Consider the following 16,117-nt stretch of genomic DNA (forward strand, 5'->3'; position numbering starts at 1 on the left):
ATTCTTTTTTAATATTATTCCACCAAAAGGCAGTCTCACTTTGATATTAAAGCATTTCTTACTATCCTATTAGTAAACTCATGTCCCATAAGAAACATTGTTACCTTGTGACAACCCAAGGATGCGCTTATCATAACGATACATTTCCCTAAAAGGACTAGTGACCAATAAAGCTCATTAATCATATAATTGCTTATATAACCAGGATCCTTGACAAATTTGTCAAGACCCAAACTTGTGTTGTACCCCCAAACACATATGGCCATGTCAGCCTGTCAGGTGGCTCTGATTCAGTTATAAGTTATAACAACTATGAACGTGCTCACCACATCATCATAATACCCAAAAGAATTAGTCAATAACAAGCCTCCTATAATTTTGGAGAAAGAGGAGAGTTTTCCAGCATGAAATTAGTCTTTTTTTTATTCTACCTATTTCAAATACTTAATTTTCTTTATTAAGAAACTAGACCTTTTGAAATGACAACTCTGAGAAAAAATTAATTAATGAAATAGACATTATAGTGTGTTTAAGACTTTAAGTATCCATATACAATGCCGTAAGTATAACATGTTCATTGTGCGGATATGTAAAGTTAAAAAACCAACATAATTTTGTTCTTAAAATTTTAAAAATACTTTAAAAAGTTATCAATGTTGTTACGTTAAAAAAAAAAAAAAAAAAGTTTCCTCACAATGATTAAAAACTTACCCTCTAAATCCCAAATACAAATCAACAAGTCAACTTTTTTATCAAGCACAAAAAGTAAAATTCTCTTAATTTTTTTATTTATTTTTGGCCAAACTCTTAAATTTTTTTATTTTTTTTAATTCTCCAACATTTTACTGTAAAAACGCATCTTCCAAATTTCCAATAGACTCTCCTATTTATAATAAATAGTAAATCCATTCATAATTTACAAGAAACCCCAAAACCCCAGCAGATCTCACGCCTTATGAGGCGATGATCTCACCGTAAAATCTCCATCAGAATCAAAAAATTAAACAAAGCTCACCACTCACTCAATGAACTGTCTTTTTACCTTTCCAGTCAAACAGTCAACCCCCAATTACAAAAATTATTAATTTTAAATTTATTATTCAGTCAGTTTTCATTTTCTATTCTTAATTTTCTAGAAACAACCTCTGCACTGTTTCTCAGAGTTGTGAGAGTTTCAAATTTGTACCCCATCCCGCTCACTCACTCACTCTTTAAGCTCAGAGTTGGACCTCAGTTACCTCCTTTGTCTGGAGGTCTTGGAATTTGGAAGAGAGATTCAGGTCAATCTTTCAGCCCAAACATGCAATGTGTGTGTATATACATGTCAATTTTTGTGTTTGTGATAACGGGTTGTCTTCATTTTGTGATTTGGTTCTGCTGACAAAACGATTAGGGTTACTGGGTTTGTTGCTATTTTTGAAATTCTTCAACTTTTGGGTCCTTCACATGGTTCTGTGTACCCATATATGTTTGGTCAATGAGAAAATGTGAGAGAAGAAGGAAATAAATCAATGTATCTAGAATCTGTCTTTCTTTAATTTTTTTTTTTTATTGGGATGAAGTTTTGAAGAAAAGAAAAGCTCCACTTAACTGAAGCTGATTTTCTTGTCATTTGGTTTCTTCTTAAAAAAGAAAAAAAATTCCTAAGTGGATCATATTTTCTTTTGTGATCTCCCATTTTCTTGGGGATCAAACAGGCCATGGTGTCAAATCTTCTCTGTTAAGTTTGGAGAATCCTGAAGCTTTAAAAATTGGGTTCATGACAAAAATGATCATGCCCGAAAGAGCTCAGCTTGATGCTTTGAGTGGTTGCTGAGAATTTGTGGGTAAAGAAAACGAGCTAAGGTTTTGAATAATTTTATGTCTTTTGAGTAGCTTCAATTTAAAACATTTCAATTGTAGTTTATTTCCTTAGCAACCAATTCATGGGTTTAACATGTTTTGGCTATGTATTCATGTTTTTTCCTGGATTTTCCTTTCAATTCATTGCTTGATTATTGTGTACAATGTACGAGTCTGAATGAATCAACGAAGAGGTTGGTTAAGATTTTTTATTTTTTTACTTTACAACTGCAGTCTTTGTTCTTACAGTCTTCATTTTTATTTTCTCTATGATATCCTTAGAGCATAAAATTTTGGGGTTTTCTTTTTTAAAAAAACATCTTGAAATGAGCCCAGGGGACATGAGAATTTCACAACGTTTTCTCAACATGTCTACCATTTGATCGCTTTATGACGAAATTGTCAACTTCATGGATGTAAGTAGAAGCAAATCTTTTCTGTTGATCGCTTTATGACGAAATTCTCAACTTCATGATTCTCCATGTAATTTCGCACTTTGGGAGTTTGTTTGAAAAGATTATTTGGGAGTTCGACTTCTATTGGTCATTAGCCTAATATAGATGATAACTTATATAATCATATCAGATTTCAAATTTTAAGAGTTTTCGTTTTTGTATGAATAACTTTATTTCCACCATCATAGTGTACTGTTCAACTGCACTAGAAAAGCAGACTCTTATTATATCACATTGATTACATGCTTATCATGGTTTTCAATACACAGGTTGCATTTTAAAGTAGCTTTACAACACACTCGGATATATTAGAAGTGTCATATTTTCTGAGTTCTTGATCTGTATATCTGTAGTTGCTTACTAATTATTCAGCTTGTTCTTGAATTCACTTGGCCTTGGTTCTGTTGCAGGTTACATTGACTGGTTCCACTTGATGTGGTGGCCTGTTCCTCTCTCAGGCCTGCAAACATGAAGAGAGAAAATCTGGTCACTGCAAATGTTAGAGAGCTTCCTGGCCGAATAACACGTGCTCGAGCTGCTGCACTTCGTACATCTGGACAGATGCCCCCATTAAAACCACCCACACAACAGTGTCAGAAGCGTGATTTGCGAACCAATCCAAAGAGAGCTGCCACGGATGAGAACAACACAAATGCTGCTGGTAATGCATGTACCCAACGTAAGAGGAGGGCGGTGCTTCAGGATGTGACCAATGTTTTCTGTAAACCTTCATATGGGAACTGCTTCAATGCAACTAAAATTCAGGTCAATATGCTGTTAGTTAGATTTGTTCATAATATGTATTCTGGTTTTCTCATCAATGTTGTATAAATACAATAACACACTTGGTTTATGCAACAATAATGCTAATTTTAGTTTCCTGATTGTTAAGCAAATTTAGAAGACTGGGTTCAAGATATAATATTGACTTGCAATTCTTCTGGTTGTTCATAATATAAGAAGTAAACTTGAAGGATTGTTGCCAGGACTACAATTTTCACTCGTCTGTGTCTTGTTTGTAACAAGTGATTAGTGTGTGTGTGTGTACATATATTATAGTCATGGAAATTCTATATTTTTGTCCCTCCAAAATCTGAATTATGCCTCCAATTTTGCTGAACGCAGGCTAAGAACAGCAAGCCGCCTAAAAAAGGTCAAGCAAAGGTGACGAAAATGGCCCCTTCCGTTGGTGCAGATTCGAAAACAGAGGTCATGCATGAAACAGTAAAAACAGAACTTACAACGGACAAATTTGTGTGTTCAATCAGTTTGGAAGATGGCAACATACTTCCTCGGTCAACTACCATAAGTGAGGGTGCCATACATGCTCATCAGTTCAGAAATCAGAGTTCTGGAGTGTCTTCAAAAGTCCACAATCCTTCTAATAAAGGTTTGCCATTTCTTTAGTTTTCTCACCTTCAAACATGACAGCATACAAGCCTGAGTAGAAATGCGTTGGCACCTGTATATGATATACTTTTACTTGTGTCCACTTTATATCCATTACACCTACTCAGAATGTACAAAGGATAATAGGCTGATAAACATAGCAAGAGTGCAATTCAATTTTCTGTAATGTGGAACCATAATTCAGTAGTTGTTAATTAGAGGAGAGCTCAAGGGCTATATGAGCTTGGAAGGCTTAATCTGTGGAGGTTTCACAATCGAATATCTGGTTGTTTCTCCTATAAGCAATGCAGTATTTCCTAGTAGTAGCAACCATATGAAGTACAAACTTAAATAGAACAAACCAATGTTTACAATAACAATTCAAAACCAGCTCTAAAAGCTTAAACAGATACAGGCTGGAAGCTTTAATAGTGTTCTGCTTATATTCATGATAATGATAGCTGACATAAGTTTCATGGCCTTAAAGTAAGAACTGAAGATTTATGGGACAATAGAAATATTCATTGAAATTTATATTAAACTAGTAGTAAGCTAACAATGAGAAAGAGGTTGGGTTTCAACATGATTCACAAGTGAGCACTCTATAATCCATTTTCTCAACAATTATTTAGCTTTACCATGTTATAACCTGATATGGCCATGTCATTGCAATAAAATGATTTTTGAGCTACTTGTGGTAGTTTGTGACCTTTAGTATATACTTGTTGCAGCAGATAATGGTAGCCTTTCAGTGAACCTGACTATGTCGAACAACCAACATATTGTTGACATTGATGCTGATCACAACGATCCTCAATTGTGTAGCCTTTATGCCCCTGATATCTATTACCACTTACATGTTGCAGAGGTTTGTGCTCTTGATGTTATTCTTTTTATTTGTACAACAGTTCCCTTTCTAGTGGCACCGATATTTTTATTGTGGTATACATTACAGTGACTAATTAATCAATTAGTCATCAATGCTACTCAATTATGGACAAGATAATGATGTACATTGAATTATCTAGTTTAACAAGCATAACTGCCTCAAACCAAAATGATGTAGTGCAACATAAGATGCTTTAGATACATGATTCCCAACGAGTTGTATTATGGAGCCTCCTCTCTCTTCTGCTACTTTGTTTTCCCTAAAAGAATGCCTAGTAATTAGGTTAAATCCTTTCAGCCATTTTTTTGTTTTGTCTAAAAAAAGCACTCAATGCTGGTTCCTTCTTTGGGGTTCTAAACTATAAGCTTTCATCTTTCTATCCTTTGTTTCTCTTTGTGACACTTGATTGAAAATTTTTGTTTTGTCAGCTTGCACGAAGGCCATATCCTAGTTTTATGGAAACAATACAGAAAGATATCACCAACAATATGAGGGGGATTTTAATTGATTGGCTTGTAGAGGTTTGCATGGTTCCTTTACTTAATATTATTAATTTTCATGGTCTATATACATTGCTCATGTATCTAATTAAGTATGGAAATTTAGGTTGCAATTTTTGTAGCTATTTGATGCTGCTATACTCTTGATTTATCAAGGATAACCCTAATAGCTATATAACGAAAACCAATTCCCTGGTTCATATAATGCAATTTGTGGACTCAATAACTGTTGTACAATAATGCTAGGGATCCCAAATTTATATCCCAAATTTGGATCCCTTCAAAATTTGGATTCAAAATGATGTGTCATTACATATGTCAGTGTTTTACTTGTTGTGAAATAAATAATCCTTAGGGTGGGCCATGTATGAATCAATGAAATATTGACACATCATCTGGGATCCAAATTTGGGTTAAAATTTAGGATTCCTAGCACTGTATGCCATACTGGCAGGTATCTGAGGATTTTATTTCTCTTTAAATATAGCTTTATCTCTGGTTTTTGTCCTATAGTGCAAAGTTAAATGTCCCCTTACCTATGCCTTCACTTTAGAACACGTTTATGAAATGTTCAGTATAAAATGAGGTGATATGTTTATACATCTACCCGGTATTGTTATCCTGCTTCTAAGATTGTTCTGTCTTTGCTTTGCTTTGTATTGTAATTATTCTTCACATTTGCATGATTTGTTCAGTTACATTTATATATACAGCATGCACTATAAGTCTTTTATGAAGCTTCTAATTCCATTGAGAAATAGCTGTATACATTGATGCGTTTAAATTTTCTATTCAATGATGGAATGCTCTATTATACTTTATAAAAAGTATGAATGCCAAAATAAGTAATTGCTGATCAAAATAATTTGGGTTTCAGGTGTCAGAGGAATATAAGTTGGTGCCGGATACACTTTACCTCACAGTATTTCTCATTGATTGGTTTCTATCTCGGAATTATATTGAGAGAAATAGACTGCAACTGGTTGGCATCACTTGTATGCTACTTGCCTCGTAAGCTTTCACACCTAAAACAGGGTTCAAGTGCATTTTCCAGAGCATTATATTGATTAGAATGTTGTTTGATGTGATCACTAATGTGGTTTTCCTGTCCGTTTTCTTAAGGAAATATGAAGAAATTTGTGCACCACGTGTGGAAGAATTGTGTTTCATGACAGACAACACTTACACGAGAGAGGATGTAGGTCATTGTTCCTTAATTTTTTTTGGCCAATAGACTGTTTAAATGATTTATGAATTTTAATAATGATGAGAGAAGTCTTAAGAGTTAGCCATGTGATTCTGGATGAGTAAATGCATGCTAGGGGATGTTCCTAAGTCCATATAATGTCTGCCTCTGCACTAATTAGATGAGATGAAAATGATCTGGCAGGAGTGCGTAACTTCAAAGCTAGTAATTTCATTTTAAGTGTCCTTTTGTTACTGTGTAATGAGTGTGAAGAAGTCAGGAAGCCTTTTTACTGCCTGGTCATAGATCTCAGTTATTGAAAGAATCTTTAACACCCTCGCTTGTTTGAAAACCTGTGGCAGGACTTGTATGAGTTTATGTGTTAGTTAAGGTTCTTATTTATCCTCTCCCTGTCAAAGTTCTTTGTATTGCATTCCTGAATAAAGCAAAGTGGCAGGTATTGGAAATGGAGAATCGAGTGTTAAAGTATCTTGGCTTTCAACTTTTCGCACCAACTGCAAAAACTTTCCTCAGGTACTTCTGCCTATATGATGTCAATCATCAATGATATTGGTAGTTCCAATATACGATTGAATAATCCTAACGCACATTTATTTTCAGGAGATTTCTTCGAGCAGCACAAGCTTCTTATAAGGTAACATGATTAGTTAAAGTTGCTTTTGGCCTTGGTTTGGTAGATGCCATGATCTCCTTGCTTTGACCTTTGGTTTGAAGAACGCCTTATGGATCTAATCACAAATTTTTCGCAGAGCCCTAGCCTTGAACTGGAGTACTTGGCCAATTATCTTGCTGAGCTAACATTGGTTGATTACAACTTCTTGAATTTCCTTCCTTCTGTCATTGCTGCATCAGCTGTGTTTCTTTCCAAATGGACCTTAGATCAATCCAGCCACCCATGGGTTTGTCTCTTCTTCCTAATAGTTTCATTCTTTTCGTGTACATTTTGGTTATGTACTGGATGTATGACTTCAGTTGTAACTCTAGCAGAATCCAGTGCTAGAACACTATACCACATACAAGCCAACAGATTTGAAGATCGCAGTTCTTGCTTTGCAAGATTTACAGTTGAACACCAATGGCTGTCCTCTGAGTTCTGTACGCATGAAGTATAGGCACCAAAAGGTATCAAACAGAAAGTGTATAAAGAAGAAACTCTTACTGTCTTTTATCTGTAGTTCCATTCCACTTGCATTCTATACTTCAATATTGAATATTGGGATTCATTTTTGCTCACCACCACCTTTTTGTGGTGAGCAAAAATGGACTCTTGAATATTGTACTTCTAAACCTTTCTAAAATCAGTAGAAAGTTTGATCATACCAGCCCTGGAATATTTTGTGAATTTTCTACTAATGGGGTGATTGTTATAGCAGTTTAAATCTGTGGCGGCTTTGTCATCCCCAAAACTTCTTGAAACACTATTTTGAAGACAGAAGTTTCCTCTGGATGGCGTCTCCTTTGTGTTTTTTCCCTTCTACTGGACAGTTGAAATTTTTGAACAGTTTCACCCCTTGAAACTGTTGATAACTAACATACAGAACTAGGGAGAATGTGATTCCAATGACTGTACTTTTGTGTTTTTTTATTCATTTTTCATATGTATATGTAACAAAAAAAAAAACTTATAAGACATTTGTATAAATAACATTTTCAATACGATTTTAGAGTTGAAACTATTGAACAATTTCATTGAGTTGTAACTTGTAAGTTTCGTTTAAAAGAAAAAAGATGCCGGGTGTTCGGCTCATTAAAAAATGGGCTGCTTTATCACACACTTCTGCCTATGGATCAGCCTATCAATCTGTTTATGCTTTTGGGCTTAAAAAAAGCCCTAAGTTCAACTTACTAATGATGTTTTATTTTATATCTCCAATAATCATCATCTAGGCTCCTATTTCACATTTACAACATCTTCCACTAGATAAAATAAAAAAATAAAGAAAATAATTTTATTTTTTAAGTCCAAAATGAAAAAGCTAATGATTCCAGTCCGGTTATAAAAACACGGTGACATGACGGTCTACTTTAATGAGCTGAGCGTTCGGCAATTGCCACTGTTAGACAAAGTCAATTATTGTCACTGTGCGACAATAACTATTTGAATTGCATAAAACACCTTGTGTTATACTATTACTAATTGTCACTGTGCGACAATGGCAATTTGCCTAGTTAAAAAAAAAAAAAAAGACAAAAAACACAGAATAAAACATAGGGAAAAATTTACAAACATGACACATACTTTGATGGTTGTTTTATTTCAGGACATTAATTTTGATTCGTGTTAAAATGACACATGCATACTTTTATTTTGTGTCAATTAAGGATAATTTTTTATCTCAACTTTGGCCCGACATTGGATCCATCAAAACTCCACCAAACTTAACAAACTTATACTTGGTTTAAAGCTATGCATTTCCTATTTACAACTATATAAAGATCACTCAAATCGGACATATACAACTCCAGATAATTGGCCCAAAACTAGGGTACCCGAAACTGTCCAATCGGACCTCTAGGAAAAAATTTGGAAAATCGGACAGTTTCGGGTACCCTGCTTTGGGGCCGATTATCTGGAGTTGTAGAGATCCGATTTAGGTGATCTTTATATGGTTGTAAAGAGGAGATGCATATTTTTAAACTTAGTATAATTTTTATGAATTTGGTGAAGTTTTGATGGGTCCAATGTTGAACCAAAATTGAGATAAAATAAAAGTATGTGTCCTTCATTAACACAAAGAAAAATTAATGTCTTCAAATGAAACAAACATCAAAGTATGTGTCATGTTTGTAAATTTTTTCCTAAAATATAACGTAAGCTTTATTTGTAAAAAGTAGACCTATTCATAACTTTTTAGGTGAGTTTGTTTATCATTAAAGGCTGTAAAATGGACTTTAGAGTAATTTACTTAAAAAAAAAAATCAATGAGGGCTTTATGGCAGTGATGGTTCATAAATTTTTATGCGATTCGTGTACAAAAATGATCCACGCATTAAATTTTGTACAAAAGTCACGCATTAAAATAGTCATGCATGTTTTTTTGAAAATGGTCCACGAATCCGTCCACGTTTTTTTTTTAATTTTGAAATAGTCACGCATTAAAACAGCCTAAAAGTCATATAAAATACCAAGTTAGAGCCCAAAGTTTCACAAAAGAAACAAAAATAAAACTTAACAAAAGCCCAGCAAGCCCAATAAAACAAAAGCTCACAACAAAGCAAAAGTCCAATGAAATAGGCCAAACAAAATAAAAATTCTAACCCTAGGCATAAGGGTTGGTTCAAGGGAACCACGCTGCCTCGGATTGAAAGAAAAGACCACCGTGGGGTGGAAGGGAGTAGGGAAGCCCACAAAAGCTCCAACATCTCATCATAGAGGCACCGAGCAGAAACTACAACCACCAAAAGAAGCCAGTGAGGCACTAAAGAACAAAGAGAAGTCAAGGAAGATGGAGGAGCGGACACCTTTGCCGAAGCGCACATGTTTCAGTAAATAGCAACTGAATTGCTTTTGTAACCACGATCCAACCATTATCACCGAAAATCCAAGAAATCTGGCAAAGATGATGGGCTAGGAGGTAGGGACCGATGGAAATAGTGACTGCCCAACACTTGGCGACAAAGGGCGGAGACTGAGAAAAAATAGAGGAAAAACCTTCAAATTTGAGCATTAAGCTCCAAAATAAACCACCACAAGAGGGTGAAGCAGCTCTCAAAGTGGGAAAACTGGCCTTATTGGAGGGAGGTGGGGCGAGGCTGGGTGAGGGTGAGGGGGAGGGGGTGGGTTAGGCGTGTGGTGGAGGGGCATGGCGTGGCGGTGGGAGTGTGGCATAGGGGGAGATGGTGCGACAAAGGGTGGGTGAAGGGGGAAGGGGGAGTGTGGCAGGGGGAAGGTGGTGCGACAAAGGGTGGGTGAAGGGGGAATGGGGAGTGTGGCAAGAGGGAGGTGGTGCGGCGATGGGTGACTGGAGGGGAAGGGGGAGGAAAAGGGAGGGGAAGGGTGGGGGGTTGGCGGCTGACTCTCAAACCAGTAACCCTAGAAAGAAACGTGTGATCTAAGTTCTGGCTAAATTCTATAGAATAAAGTAGGTACATCGCCTTTGATAAAAAAGAAAGGTGCAACGTAAAAAAAGAAATACGTCGATTAATAGGCAATAGGCCAATCGATCGGCCCTATAGAACAAGCAAACCTCAATTATAATATGGACCGATTTATCATTTAAATTTTAAAATTGAATCATATTATGCTTAAGACAAATATTAGGTGGATTATTTAATTAAAACCAACTCTTTTCTCAACGTAAAAGTAGACTTAATAATAGAAAATATAGCGTGGATTCCTCGGTTCACAAATTTAGCGGGTGTCCCTAATTTGGATTTCGTTGGATTTAAAAAGTTCAATGAAATTTAGGTGTCTTAAACTCAGATTTTAATTGATTCCAAAAAAATCAAAGTGTCTCCAACTCAGATTTTAATGGATTCTAATAAAATTCAGGTATCCTTAAAACGTCATAGATTTTATTAAGTGAACATTTTTAATAGATTTTGATAAATTTTGATAAATTTTTTACACGTAACAAATTTCATAAGAATTTCAACCTAATTCTCTTAAATTTTGATAAATTCTGTAAATTTTAAAATCTATTAAAATATCCGTCAGTCAAATCCAAGCATAAGAATTCACATTATAAGATTTTCCTAGTAGTATATATTGCAGGTCATGTTTTTTGCTTTTCTGATCTGTAATCAGAAAATGACAGGTTTAGAGGCATCAGTTTAAAAGAGAGAGCAGTGATGATTCATTGTACTTTCACTGATAAATTATGGGTATTTTAGTACTTTCACTTAGAAACAAGATTTTCTGCCTTCTTGCTCGTTTCCACACCACCATTACCATTCGTTTATCTCTACTGCAGCTTCAACAAAACGTCAGTGAGAGAGAGAGAGAGAGAGAGAGAGAGAGAGAGAGAGAGAGAGAGAGAGAAGGAGATGAAAATGGCGGCTTTGAATATCTTGTGTCAGCCATGGCCACCTACACCTTCTCTCTCTTTTTTTAATAATTATTCTTTTTATAATAAATGCAACACTAATATTAATAGTAAATTACATTCTTTGTCTCATTCTTATCACTTCTCTGTTCTCTCTTCACTCTACGGACCAAATAGACCAAACCCATCTCCTAAGCTCTCTCCAATGCCCACCCAATTCTCAAAGCCTGGTAATTTTTCTATTTCTTGGTATAATTTCATTTACATATGCATTTACTTTGCTTACTATTCAATGTGAGTTTGATTCTTATTGTATACATATTATTATGCTTTTGGTTGCTCAGGAAGAGTAAGAGGTTGATCAAACTAAAATGAAAAGTTTGGTGAATTAAAGTCTCATTCTTTGTCCCACAGGGCCACATGGGATACCAGAATGGTTAAGGATCCAATTTTCCCATGCTATGCCTGGTTCAAACTACAGTTGGTGCTTCTTTTAAGTAATTTCATATGGACACAAAAAAAAAAAAAGTCTTATGCTTTTATGGGTTCATAAAGAAACTGAAAAAGAATATTCTAGAAATTGGTTGTACTTGGGGGGTTTCGTTTGGGTGCTATTAAGATCATGAACTTCAGAATATTAGTTCTTTTATGTTCAACACAGTATTTTTTTCCCTTCGGAAAACATAAGGTCCTAACCTATCTTGATTGCTGAGAAAGTGGGGGGACAGTAATTAAAAAAATTCTTGAAATTGAATATAGGATGTATTTTTTTTTAATTAAGTTAAGTACTTAATATGATCCCAATACTGTATTAGGCTTAATATGCTTCCTGATAAAACTTAAAAGTTGTTCAATAGTATTTAAAGATTCTTGTAACATAAAAGGTTTGCAACTTTTCTGTTGCGAGAAGTGTTTATTCATCATTGATCGACATTTATATAGTTTTTAAGATGCAATGTTGGATTTTTCTGGTTAAATGGCACTAATGGATTACTCAATGGGGGTTAACCCTGACACCAAAATATCCTAAGAACAGCCAATAGATATGGGAGCAACAATTTTGAGCCCTAGTCAATGAAGTTTGAAATATCAATGTCCACATATTTGGGGTTTTTTTTGGAATAAAACTGTATTTACTCAAAGAAAATTAGCATCTAAGCCATACACTATTTGAAAGTTATGTGTCTAGTTTCCAACACAACAATCAGTTCACAAGTTGGAGGTTCCTACAATGAGATATTGGCATTTCAGTGAAGGGTGTCTGATCTGGCATCATTCACTAAGGCCTTGTGGGATGGATTCCTTCAACTTTGGTGACTAATGCTCATCTCAATTGCTTAAGGATTCTTTCTTTTTATCTCTTGGGTGGGTTCTTCAGAGTAGTGGGATTATTTATCCTTTCTCTCATCTCTTGGTGGATTCTTTAGAGTGGTGAGTTTATTTATCTTTGCTCTCATCTATTGTTTATCTATTTGCACATTTGTGTTGCCTCCTCATGTCTCCATTTTCTAGTGTCAAGCCCTCTTATTCACAAGTTCCTTATCTTCCATTGGTTGAAAGTTTCCTCACAAATCCCATCCTTCCATGGATTGAACTGAAAGCCTTTTGCTTACAAGAGAGGGAGAGGAACCACTGTGCTTGAAAGTACTGGTCAACTCTCTCAACTAAGGCTTATACCTCAATTACTTTTAAGTGGATCAGTGGTAGGTCAACGTAGCTCCTTCTCTTCATTTTGTAGGTCATCATTTCTTTGCTCATGACCCACACCCATTGTTATTTAACCGAATCTATCGTGCTTTTTTATTTTTATTTTTATTTTTTTTATGCTTACTCAGATATCAATAAAGTCTTCTTATTTATCTCCTCCTAACTACTTTCAAGCTTATTTACTTTTGTATGTCTCATAACTGATGTTGCAAACACAAGTAGTCTTACTGCCGTACTAGTTCTGGGGCTTAATAATTTTACATTTATGCCCTGCTAGTATCTTTTAATATATACAATACATTCTCAGTCTATTTTGTTCATTGAAGATCACATAGAACATGGATACAGGTTGACAGATAAATATACCATTTGATTTTTATTTTTTTTCAATATATAGTAATGGGTCAAGCTGAATCAATGAATTGGTCTATATCATGGCTGCAACTGAAAGTTAGTTACTGCAAGACACATTCAAATGATGTGGACAACCTCATGACTGATGTTCACCTCTTTTTCTTTTTCAGGGATTCTTCCTGCAGGCAGTGGATGTTCCTGGATGCACGACAATTCAATGCATCACAACAATGCTGCTGGCAGTGAATGTGGGCAGGGCCCTTTGTATTCTGTGTTTCCTGCAAAGCCTGCAGAAGTTTCTTCAGTGCAGGACCTTTATGAATTTATATGCTCAGGTCCATTGGTAAACAAATTGGGTCTGACCCCAGAAGCAGTGTCCGAGTCCATTGACAAGTGGTTGGCATATGGGTTGCACCTGTGTCGGCTTTTTCAGCTCAATGATTTGCAGTTGACAGTTCCTCAGAAAGTTAGGTTTTATCACTACTACATTCCTGTCTTTTTATGGTGTGATGATCAGATTTCTCAGCACAGATCCTTGTACAAAGATGACGAAGATTTACCTCCTCTTGTGGTACATCATTTTCTACTTAATCATCCTCTCTCTTTTTCGTACTCTAAGTTTCACTATTTGGTCTGATTCTGTTGGCATAATTGTGTTAAGGTGTATGTGATCTTGATATTAATGATTGCATTTGGGAAGAGCCATTGCTGCCTGTTTATCTTTGAGTTCTTTGTTTGATCTTATGGTGCTGATTTTTGGTCTGTGATGCAGATTGGTTTTAGTGCACCACAAGGTTGTGGAAAGACTACACTTGTCTTTGCTCTTGATTATCTTTTCCAAGTTACTGGCAGGTAAGTTATGAGCAATTTATATCCTATATGATTCATAAAAGATAAAGAAATTTGGTATTGCTCACCTTTGTTCAAATCTCAGGAAGTCCGCCTCAATATCCATTGATGACTTTTATTTGACGGCAGAGTGTCAGGTATTATTCTTAGGGAGTTTTTGGGACATTATTCTTTATATTTTTATTTTCTGATGTGATTTTGTATTAATTGTAGGCTAAACTAAGAGAAGCAAATCCAGGAAATGCACTTTTAGAGGTAGCAATTGACATTCATTCCAAGTAACTTAAGAGAGTTGCCAACTTGATTGTAACTCATTCAAAAACTAATAATGCTTTCTTATCATAGCATTGCTTATTCTTATATTTCTGGTCGCTTGTAGTTACGTGGAAATGCAGGCAGTCATGATCTTCCATTCTCTGTTGAAACACTGACTGCTTTAAGCAAATTGAGTAAAGAAGGTGATTCTACTCTACTCATTTTCCTCTGAAACAAATGCATGCCTGTTTTATTATTAATTCACATCTAAAGTGTTCAGGTATGAAGATGAAGCTACCCCGATATGATAAGGTAAGTGCACAATAGTGATAGATTTGCCTTTTGTTTTTTGTTTGTTAGAAAGTAGCTTTTTAGTCCAAAATGGCTCTTTATAACTTGTTTTGTGTTGCAGTCTGCTTACAATGGAAAGGGTGACAGAGCTGATCCTTCAACATGGCCAGAGGTTGAAGGGCCACTTACAGTAAGTCTGTAAGAGGACTTTCAGTTATATCTGGCAATCAGTGGGTTTTAGGGGAAGGGGAAGAAGGGGAAGGGGGGGGGGGGGGGGGGGGGGGGGGGAGTGATACTGTTTGGTCCATCTAGCAAACCTGATTATATGAAGATAGATGTTTGAACATTCAAGAATCAAGATCATACTAATACTATATTGAAGTTCCTTAGAAGTATTTGTAGGGTTTGGATGTGAAATCAATAGGTCAAACCCAAAGGTAATTAGTTAAGTGGATTAGGCTTTGTAGAAACTTCTGGAAAAAGTATTTCATCTTGCAATTTATTGGTTCTTTGGCTGGTTATGCAGGCTGTTCTGTTTGAAGGTTGGATGCTTGGTTTCAAACCCCTTCCTGTGGAAGTTGTTAAAGCGGTTGATCCACAGGTTAGAGGACAGGAAATATATTGTGGGGCCTTGTTGATATTACTTGTGCTGAGTGCAAATTTAATTGATCATTGTATTTCATTACACAGCTGGAGACGGTAAATAAAAATCTTGAAGCTTACTATGATGCATGGGACAAGTTCATCAAATCGTGGATAGTTATCAAGATTAAGGACCCAAGCTGTGTCTACCAGTGGCGCTTGCAGGTTGGCTTTCATGTTTGCATCTTCCTGCATCCAAAATTAGTCTTTCTGTTCTTTGAGTACTTTTTGTCATTGACATATTGTAACAAGTGTTGCCCGGAATTTCAGGCAGAGATTGCAATGAGAGAGGCAGGAAAGCCTGGAATGTCCGATGATGAGGTTGCTAGTCTATATATGTCTATATCTTATGCATTCTCTTCAGAACCTGCAGTAGGTTCCACAGCCAGAAACTGATGTTTTTTGGGGCCTTTATTTTGCAGGTAAAAGATTTTGTTTCGCGATACCTGCCCGCATACAATGCTTACCTTCCCACCCTTTACTCCGAAGGACCAAACGGGTCAGATCCAAAGCACCTCATCCTCGTAGAAATTGATGAAGCAAGGAACCCTATCCTTGGTAACTAGGTGACATAATTTGAGATATAAGATCTATTGAAACCCAATTTTGATTTCTTGGAGATGTCATTTGCATGGGTGATAGGTTTTAGAGAAGCATCATTAATGGAGAAATGCCAATGTAAAAAGGTAAATGTGTGATGATACCTTCGAATAAAAAGAATTTTAATTTATGATTCCCATACTCATGATGTT

At 35.7% G+C, this 16,117-nt stretch overlaps 2 protein-coding genes across 4 annotated transcripts; both read left to right on the plus strand.

Annotated features, from left to right (window-relative positions):
* Positions 1 to 975: 975 nt before the first annotated feature.
* On the plus strand, positions 976 to 7,856 carry CYCA2;4 (Cyclin A2;4). 3 transcript variants are annotated; one of them, XM_086240158.1, is made up of 12 exons: positions 976 to 1,280; positions 2,708 to 3,062; positions 3,423 to 3,687; positions 4,418 to 4,554; positions 5,004 to 5,096; positions 5,953 to 6,086; positions 6,198 to 6,273; positions 6,719 to 6,795; positions 6,883 to 6,916; positions 7,032 to 7,181; positions 7,270 to 7,404; positions 7,653 to 7,856. In XM_086240158.1, the coding sequence occupies exons 2-12, from the start codon at positions 2,766 to 2,768 to the stop codon at positions 7,707 to 7,709; spliced, it is 1,455 nt and encodes a 484-aa protein (XP_086096284.1). In that variant the 5' UTR covers positions 976 to 1,280; positions 2,708 to 2,765; the 3' UTR covers positions 7,710 to 7,856. The 3 variants fall into 3 exon arrangements, with proteins under 3 accessions (XP_086096284.1, XP_086096287.1, XP_086096285.1); XM_086240161.1 differs by having other exon boundaries at positions 4,421 to 4,554; XM_086240159.1 differs by having other exon boundaries at positions 977 to 1,280; positions 7,656 to 7,856.
* A 3,363-nt stretch (positions 7,857 to 11,219) lies between these two features.
* On the plus strand, positions 11,220 to 16,106 carry LOC147287165 (P-loop containing nucleoside triphosphate hydrolases superfamily protein). The gene is made up of 12 exons (XM_086241870.1): positions 11,220 to 11,497; positions 13,499 to 13,899; positions 14,101 to 14,180; positions 14,263 to 14,314; positions 14,391 to 14,432; positions 14,557 to 14,635; positions 14,713 to 14,744; positions 14,845 to 14,913; positions 15,250 to 15,324; positions 15,414 to 15,530; positions 15,636 to 15,686; positions 15,788 to 16,106. The coding sequence occupies exons 1-12, from the start codon at positions 11,269 to 11,271 to the stop codon at positions 15,929 to 15,931; spliced, it is 1,371 nt and encodes a 456-aa protein (XP_086097996.1). The 5' UTR covers positions 11,220 to 11,268; the 3' UTR covers positions 15,932 to 16,106.
* The last annotated feature ends 11 nt before the right edge of the window (positions 16,107 to 16,117 follow it).

Source organism: Dryas octopetala, chromosome 4 (assembly GCF_963921425.1).
Source record: "Dryas octopetala chromosome 4, drDryOcto1.1, whole genome shotgun sequence".
NCBI lineage: Eukaryota > Viridiplantae > Streptophyta > Magnoliopsida > Rosales > Rosaceae > Dryas > Dryas octopetala.